Source organism: Akebia trifoliata, chromosome 12 (assembly GCF_017979445.1).
Source record: "Akebia trifoliata isolate Shusen 1 chromosome 12, ASM1797944v1, whole genome shotgun sequence".
Taxonomy (NCBI): domain Eukaryota; kingdom Viridiplantae; phylum Streptophyta; class Magnoliopsida; order Ranunculales; family Lardizabalaceae; genus Akebia; species Akebia trifoliata.
The window spans coordinates 15,880,483-15,889,774 of NC_141386.1; the positions used below are offsets into that span (position 1 = coordinate 15,880,483).

The 9,292-nt window shown below is 35.9% G+C and overlaps 1 protein-coding gene across 1 annotated transcript; it reads right to left on the minus strand.

The window, feature by feature from the left end:
* Positions 1–1,880: 1,880 nt before the first annotated feature.
* Positions 1,881–8,404, minus strand: LOC147388943 (boron transporter 4-like). Its single transcript, XM_086418507.1, has 14 exons — positions 8,093–8,404; positions 6,974–7,093; positions 6,797–6,879; positions 6,479–6,670; positions 6,250–6,388; positions 5,991–6,156; positions 5,729–5,895; positions 4,816–4,989; positions 4,614–4,709; positions 4,353–4,469; positions 3,943–4,268; positions 3,108–3,387; positions 2,206–2,347; positions 1,881–2,087 (listed from the first exon to the last, which is right to left on the minus strand). Exons 4-14 carry the CDS (start codon positions 6,553–6,555, stop codon positions 2,047–2,049), a joined length of 1,725 nt encoding a protein of 574 aa, XP_086274633.1. The 5' UTR covers positions 6,556–6,670; positions 6,797–6,879; positions 6,974–7,093; positions 8,093–8,404; the 3' UTR covers positions 1,881–2,046.
* Positions 8,405–9,292: the final 888 nt, after the last annotated feature.

Below are 9,292 nucleotides of genomic sequence, written 5' to 3' on the forward strand. Positions count from 1 at the left end.
AAACACAACTCTAATTAAAAGAACTCTAATTAAACACTAACTCTATCAAAATCAACCCCTAAAAAAATCTATAAATAGAGGTGCTCACACCCTATTTTCGTATCAAATCATAAACCCTAAGAGAAGTAGGTCTAAAAGCCCCCTAGCCTCCCATAAACCCTAGTTTTGGAGCTCCAACTCCTTACCTAACATCCTTCCTTCGATTTTAGCCTAAGAAACACCTAAAAGCCTTCCAAAAACATCCAAAAATCCACAACAAATTTGAAGAATTCAGATCCAAGAAAGTAGAGATACCTTGCCTCGGAGATCAGGAATCAAATCCGGAGACAGAACGAAGTAAGGAGTACGGTACAATGAGCAATTTTTTTCGGATCTGAGGGAACAAAGTATTTGCTATCGGAAAGGTATAACTTATTTATTTATTTATTATTATCTAGGTTTTTAGCAATGTAATTTATTTGGGAAGTTAGTAGAGACCGGCTTTGGTCGGCGGGGGTTGGTGCCTAACACCTTCCAACCCCGTAACATGATCCCCGAATTCAGTTTTTTTTGTTCTAAATTAGTTTTTTTTATCCGTTTAGAGTCATTGATCGGTTCCTAGACCGTAATAATTAGGTGGCGACTCCCAAACCTCAAGGGTCAAAAACGGATCCGCACACCCCATGGATCGAGGGCTCTTTCAGTGATAGATAAAAGGACATTACAAATTGAGAAATAAATTTCGCTTTTCCTTCTAACCTGTAATAGTAGTGTTTTACCTATAATGGACCAAGGTAGGATGAGCATCAATCTTAATAGATATGTAACATTTTGTGTTAAAATGTTACAGTTACAGGTACATCTTTGATAAATCTACCTATATAAGTGTGAAAATGTAGTCACTTTTCAATGAGAAATGATTTTATCTCACAAATACTTAAGAAAAGCAAAGTATTTGCATAGGGACTAAACTATGCTAATATTTTATTGAACACTATTTATTATTTTGAAGGATGTGTGTGGGATGATTCCAATTTATCGTAATAAGATTATTAGTTCAACACTTAATTCGTTAAGAATCATTTCCATTAAGTGAAGGTTCAAGTCTTTTAGGCATCTTCATCTATGCACTTATTTCATTTTATTCTTTGATTGAATTTTAAAACTTGTGGGGGGGGATTGTTAGATCGTTTTTAAATTTAAAACGGTTAGAATCAATTTTGGTCGAACCATTGTGTTCAAACAATTACTTTCTAAACTCTTTGAAGATCCAACGTACTAATTTTTTTTTTTTTATATAAATATTCTATTATTAAAAATTGCACCCCTTGATCTTTAACAAATTGATTTCTAATCCAATGGTTGCTTAGACAACCATTGACCATTTGAAAAGGATGTCTAACAAACCTCTTATTAATCGATTTAAAGATTGTTATTTTTATTCCTTTGTACAATAAATTCCAACACATGTTCATTAAAATCTGTATTTTAAACTCTTCCCCAAAAGTGTTCTCATTTGATCAAAGTGTTCTTTAGATTTTATCTTCAGAGGAGCATGACTAGATCTTTGCTGCAACCCGATCACATTTCACATGCTAGGGGCAAATATTAGTTTAACAACAACAATATTGCTTGTGCCTTGGATCGATTTTCTAAATTTTTCGATCACTTTTCTATTTGATTTCCAATTTTCTCCCACACCACACCTTACTTGATACCAATTCTTTAAAATTTATAACTATGACATACAAAATGAAAAAAAAAAAAAAATCAGATTAAAACCTTGGCTTCACCTTCTTGTATTTAAATGAGATTGCACCTGAATCCATGCTCCTCTACAAAGCTCATGTTGATTTCCTCTCTCACTCTCTCCCTCTAACACAGATCTTCTTGCGGAAAGATTAATACATGATTAGCAAAGAATCAAACTTTGTTATAAAGCTTTTAGGGTTTGGTTACAAACATTCTAGTGAAGATCCTACCCCCAAAAAATACTCTCAACATTTTTTCTTAATGAATTGGTGGAATAGAATTCTACAGGGAATCATCGCTGTTTCCATCCCCCATTTAACTTTTATTATCAAATTCATCTCTCACTCTGGGTGAACCTGCAGTAAGTAAATCAAATGATAACCCATACATCAGCCTAGCAAGTCTTCCTCACAATTACGTAATGCATAACCTAACATAGTACATGGAATCAGAAGAAATGAATGAGACTATTACCTGAAAGTGTTTGTCTTTCATTAAAGCTTATATTTCGAAGCTTGAGCTCTCCTCTGCTGGTTGTCAGCTCATCCAATATCTCAGCGTCACATAGGTCGTCTAGTCCATTTTCCTCCCTCCCTGATTGTGAATTTTCCCTTTCCTGCACACATATTACAAGGGGTTGGTTAATCAAATATGATTCTTGAAATCCTTGAAATTTTTCAAATTATTTAAAAATTGAAGTCTACTCCAATATGATTTTTTAAGACCGAAACCATTTATTTGAGTGTTTGATTGGGTCGGACCAGATTTTTTTAATTATTCCAGTTAGATCCAAATAGAAACCCATCAAACCCAATTAATGGGCAAAAAAACGACAATTTCTTTTCAAGATAATTTTTTTTTCTTTTTTGGGGGTGTGGGGGGTTACCCATATTTAATGTTATTCTTGATGAAAATAAAAGAAGGTAAGTTGTGAAAAATCACACTTTTTAATTTCTTAACAAATGTAAACTGGTCCAACCAAATAAAATCATGGACCATCCATAGTCCGAACAATTAGGTAAATTTTTAGGCCAAGCATTGGTTCAGTCTTTTTACGACTAGACCCTAACATAAATGTATGAATAATGATGAATGCACATGGTTTTGGTACGCAGTTGGGTATGCAGCTGACGTGGCAAGGGCACGGAACCACACATCTTTTTCATGTAACCCCATGAAAAAGATCTATGGTTCTGTGCCCTTGCCACATCAGCCGCGTACCTAAACTGCATGTATTCATCACGACTCTAAATGTATATATTCCACTTATACGGTGCTAATGAATATCAGACACACACATGTATGTATTAGACGCTTACGCAAATCATCATCACCAACAGTGCAAGAGCAATATCATAAATGATAAGATCATATACCTTGAAAGAGAGACTAAGACTGCGATGAGGGGCGCCAGCAATTTCTTCATACTCGGCTGCATCCAACTCCCAGAGGTCACGTGGGTGAAACAGCTTGGGAAGAACATGCTGTCTTATGCTTATGAGCAGGAAGAATGGTAATGGGAACAGTATTCCAACTATAGGAATCCATGTCACACTGAAACACACCAGAAGATACATAAACTGGAAGATCGTAAACATAGCAATGTACTTAAAGGGTACCGATTCCACAAACGAAGCATGAACCCGTTCCAGAACCCTGCCCTCAACACACAATAGAATTAAAAAAAGTTTAGAAATTCATAGAGATTATGAAATAAAAATGCTAAAATTATCTGTAATAAGGTAAGATAATACTGTTTGGTTTAAACCTCGTCTGAGACCGAGATGACTCACCCAAGTCATCTAGGTATCGTCCATGAACGAGATGAATAGACAACGGATATAACAGGTGCAAAATCTCCTGAGACAAACGAGATGACACAGACGATATTTTGAAAATCCCGGCCAAGTTAGTAAAACATGTCCAAGTCAACCGGGATTCTGTACATTTTAGTTAAAATAATTATTTTCTTTTTAAATTAAATATTTATTATCTAAATAAAATATGATTTTATGATTAAATATCTTCTAATCTACCTCCTTTGATAAAAAAAAATTATAATTATTTTTATATGAATAAATAATGGTAAACCAAGTTAAATGGTTTATCTCATCCCAGACAAGCCGTCAAAACGAGTTTTGAAACCATGTTGGCAACCAAAATGTCAGTAACTAACAACCCTCAATGGTAAATAAGAAGAGTACAACTTACTTGTACCGCCTGCGAGGAGTAATGAAGAGCAGCAAAATCCTTTCCCAGAATTGGTTTCCAGGGAGGCTATCGATGGCCATGTATGCAAAGTATCCCCATAGAACTGATGTAGGTATTTTCTTGATTACGGGCATAGCGCATAGTGATGCACCTACAAGGAGGGATTGTAAAACGTTGCTCAGTCTCTGCTCGTTAACTCGGACAGGCAAGTAGGCATCTATGTGCTTCTCAGGATCGAATTTATCCTTCGCATCATCCTCTGCATCATTTTCACCTCTCAGAACAGCCTCCTTCAAGTCCTTCAGATCTTTAGTTACAGAAGAAATCTACATAACAAAATTCGTACAACCATTATAGATGTAGAATTAAAAAAGATTCTTTAAATGTTTGTACATGCCAAGAGCACTTACAGTTGGGGCTGTGTCCATTTCTATGAACACTGCTTGCATCTTGCTGTAGATTTCTGAGTTGCTCGCTTGCTGCTTTATGGATTCTTTAGCACTTTGTAGCATCTTCTTTCGAATCAGCTGCAAAAAGTGGATCAGATAATTTAAGCATATTGAAATCACAAGGAATTAGAACACAGCTTGGGGTGCCATTAGCAAAAGTTGGACAGCAATCGAAGCTCTCAAACACTGAAGTAGAAATTTCTTCTAAAACCCTTAACCCACCTGTTTCTTGAGAACAGCAAGGCTCTTAGTGTGCATGGGCGACTGTGGCAGGACCCCATTTGAAGGAGGAAGTCCAACCAATCCACAAATCAAAACCTGAAATCATGAATTTTAAGCAGAATACAAGTATTAATAAAAATATAGATCGGAACTAATATATTTGTATAATAAATAAATGAAGAAGAACTGAAATAGGTTATACCATAAAACCGAGCAATAAGATGTCATAGTGGTACGCAGATGGTTTCTTGAGATTGAATTCCTTCTGTTGTGCCAACTGAGAAGCAACACTATGGTCAAAAAAATAAAGACCCGCTATCATCACAGCTGGTATAATGGCAGCAAATATGTACACTGGCGGTACCCTACCCAGATCCTGCAGTACGAATATATGAAGCACATGATTTGTCATAAAAAGTTCCAGAAAAAAAAATTCAAATAATTGAATGCGTATGGAAGCATTTTGACCTTTAGTCCCTCCTAAACAAGGGACAAAGCCTACTTTGGGATGATACATTTGAGTGGAGTTTTAGCACTTTATTCATGTAATGATAATGAAATGGATCCCCTTATTCTTGTCATGATCATAGGCAAATTCTTATAGATTGTAAATTCTCACTCAGAACTATGATGGTATTTAGGGAAATTTCTTTCTGCATAGATGACTATAGTAACCAAAGTGTTTGATATCTATACACTAATTATGAATTCCCAGGTGGAATTGCACCTAAATTTGAGACAGCAGTGTTGTGTAAATGTCTTTTACTCTGTTGGCGGTACGTAGAGTTGCGGGAGTGTAGGGAGCAGAGTCCTCACCCAAATTTTTAGAATTACAAAAAGGGCAATTGTGTAATATTTTCTTAAAGATTTTCTATTTTTGGGGAGATAGATGCATTTTAGCAACTCCCGGTTTTATAAATAGAGATGTCAAGGGGTTAAAACTTAAGAGAAAATAATGATTGTTCTTGATTTGATCCGTGGACATGGGCACACTGTCAAACCATGTAAATCCTTGTGTTTTATGCGATTTTCTCCTCTTTGTTGTCTCATTTTCTTCACAAGAGGTAATAAGAAACAAACAAAGAAGAAAAGGAACTTAGTCAAAAAGTTATTACCTTGATAATTGTCCAATGGTACAATGAGGCAGGCTCCCAAGGAAGAGGTGCGTAGAGCCTCCTGGGAACTCCCGATGGAACTTTATTTGGCCCAACAAATGACAATGCTGTCCACACTAAAACCATCAAAGGAACCCCATAGTCCGCAATGAAACTTCGAAGCCATCCTGTACTTAATTTTGAAATTTCAGATCCCACTCATGCACAAGGATCATAACACTCAACCCAAAAGATTAAACAAAATAAAGCCAACTTCACAAACCTGTGCTGTATTTCCATGACCTTGCCCTTCTGCTCCTTAATGCGGTATATAGAAGACCAAACGAGAATATGATCCCCAACAATCCATTTGTATAAAGCCACTGAAATTGATACTTTTCTGCATTGGGGTTTTCAGCTTTTGGAATTTTAAATTCACTCACCACCCCCTGTGATTCAAACATTACCCAACGTTAGTCCACAATTCTTATAGTGTCTCCTCTTAATCCACATTTGTTTTGACTAAAAGATAGGGTAGATACCTTGATGGCCTCTTGAATGAAAAGAACTGTAATCAACATGCCAAAAAGTTCCCCTGCAATCCTTGTAAATCTAGAGATAATTGCACAAGCATTGAATATTGCAAGAAGAAACAGTAGAAGAGCTGTCCAAATACACACCCTACAATAGATTATATCAATAAAATCAAGATACTATAGAAGTCATATGAGAACTCAGATATAATTACGAGGAGAGGTTGATTCTTCTTACCATCCAGCCCAAGCCAAGAAAAGTTCTTGTCCCAAATCTGCCCTTTCTTTAGTGAAATTGTACAAATAAGTGTACATTATGACAGTAGGCTCTGCAACTCCTAATATTAAGAGTGGCTGGCCTCCTAATATTGAGTGATGATACCACAAATCGCAGTAGACGCTAAAGTTTCTACTGTACTCAAGCTTCCATCTACACAACAAACAAAACTTATCAAAATTCATCCTTTATTTGAAAACTTGTATTTGAGTGAATTCAATGTATTTCATTTTCACTACTTGTAAATCCTATCAAGAAAGAAAACCAAAAAAGAGAAACCTGTTTCTCTACTCAATTGCTCTCCGAAGGCAATAACAGGAAGAGCAGAAGCAAAGAAGATGTAGGTTGTTGGAGCCAATATCCTGATTTAATTAAAAAAGAAAAACTCATAATTAAGAAATCCCAAGAAAAAAATTACTTGATTCGCGCTATGTTCCAACAGAAACAAAGAAAGACCTTATGCCTGAACGAAGTCCACCAATCCAATCTTGCTTATAGCATGACTTTCTTCCCTTGACGTCTTTGATGATCCCTTTGAATGGTGATTTGATATTATCCATCGTTCAATAATTGAAACTGTAAAGATAAGACATATAACTGTAAATATTGTTCCGAATGAAAATTTACATTGATCTCACTAAGTTCCATGAAAATTTAGAGGAGACTATGTGAAGAACTTTCCTTCTCACTTGGAAATATCTCCACAAATAGAGGAGAAATAACAGAAGGAAATCTGGAGTTTGAAATGGAAGATTTCCCAAGAAGCAACATAAGTCTAAATGTGTCTTAGTAAAGAATATTGAACCTAAACCTTGTAAAAAAACACTTTCCAGCTACATTCCTTAAATCTAATCTGATTACACAATTGAATCTTGAAAACCAATGCTTTGATGTATGTCTTCACCCCTAACAACCAAGGCACCTAAGAATCATCAACTAAAAGCAAGAAAAAAGAAACAGGGGAACAGGTCCGTAAAAACAGACAGGGCATGTTATCACTAAAAGCATTAATCCCTATTTTGCATATTAAAAGCTATGAATTTCTCCTCCAAGCAGATCCAAGAAATCAAAAAACTTCCATGAAGGGGAAATAGGGAACTCCGTCACCAAGTTAATTTCATGTATTCAATCACAAAACTAAACATGTTGGTGTTGAGGTGCCTTAATCTGAGAAAGAAATCCACAACAATGAAAATGAAGAGAAATTTCCCCCCAAAAAAATATAATAATAAAATACGAACACGATAAATCCTTAATACACATTTCAGGAAATGAAAACATATTAGATTACAAAACAATGAATCTGAGAACAGTATCAATAAAAACCACAAACAAACATGCATTTTGCATAAATATGTTCACAAATGCTTCAATAAAACTTGAGAACTGGGAAATCTGTGAGCAATGTGTTATAGAAAATGATGAAACCCTAATTTCAACGATTCTCAATGAAAGGAACACCATTCTAAACCTCCATGCATAAAATAGAACTGGGTTGTAGATCCATTAAAACCCAAAAGAAAAATAAACATAGCATCCATAAATCACGGAAAAAAACAGAGATTCGATCTAGACCTTGGCGTTCTGTACCAGCAAGAAATGAGAAGCAAGAGCTGTACTGCCTCTTCTACACTTGGACTTAGAGATCCATCTTATATCTTACGAAGAACACCATAAGCAAACAGAGAATCACGTATTAAGAGAGTGTGGTGGCGTCGAATATTGTGATTTTTCCAATGTGAAAAACTAACCAGAACTGGTAGTAGGGACAAACAAGGATTTCCTTCTTCGTTGGGCCGTTCGTATGAAGTGGGAGAACGAAAAACAGCTCTCTCTTCTTTTAAAAACAAACAAGAAGAGTTGGCTCTTACTTCTCAGTCCAACTTGTCCTTCTAAGAAACCGTCGATTTTATGACACGTTTCGATAGATTAGTGGGGAAGATTTGTATACAATTTTCCAGCACATTGCGCTGACCTGGGTATGTCTTATTGTCTATTTCTTGTTACTTTCCACGCGCACGGAGAAAATAAACTCATTATTTTCTCGTAAATCTCGGAATATTATACTTAAAATTTTCTTATTATCTTGACCGTAGATTCAATTTCTGGCTGGAATTTATTGGATAAGTAACGAGAATGAGTTTGATGCTAACTTCTCACCTAGAAAATGACTACTACGTGGCAATTCAAGGGTGTGTCAATTGGTACTTGTAGATGCAAAATTTGCTCTACCTCGTGATCCTCATTGATATAAGTGCTCTTCTTTCTCTATACTCCTGGGAGGGCATGTAATAAAACCACTCTGACGCCCAAATTAGAAGTTCTAGCACCAATAGTGTAAAGTATTTTCAGAGAGGGAATTGCATACCTTTGTGGCGTGATGCACCTTTATATGTATAGGGGCTTCTGCCCTTGGATTTTCTCCATGATTCTCATCTGAGTGGTTATGCCCTCTTAGGGATTTGCCTTGATTTTCGTGAAGGTAGTTATATATTCCCTGTTTTGTGGGATTTGTTCCGAGTTCCATGCCTTTGAAACATGGCAAACTAACTTAATGGTAGGTCAAGTGATCGGTTAAGTTATCACATAGTTCAGCTTTTTAGCTAAATTCCTCAAGATTTCCACATGTCGCTTGCTTGAGAAATATCCTCCACAATACCCCCTCTCGAGATTTTAGATCGTGATCCAAAGTCCCAAGACAATATAATTAATAGTGGACGCGTTCCTGTTGGGTGGTAGATCGATAAGCTTTCATTAATAACATTAAATTTGAAG

What these genes read in the sequence shown, in the direction of transcription:
- LOC147388943 (XM_086418507.1), bottom strand. Translation starts at nt 6,555, where the DNA reads ATGTACACTTATTTGTACAATTTCACTAAAGAAAGGGCAGATTTGGGA. An exon ending in TCATTCAAGAGGCCATCAAG is followed by an intron (nt 6,157 to 6,249) that starts GTATCTACCCTA and finishes TTTGAATCACAG; the next exon opens with GGGGTGGTGAGTGAATTTAA. An exon ending in TTGCTGTTCTCAAGAAACAG is followed by an intron (nt 4,470 to 4,613) that starts GTGGGTTAAGGG and finishes CACTTTTTGCAG; the next exon opens with CTGATTCGAAAGAAGATGCT.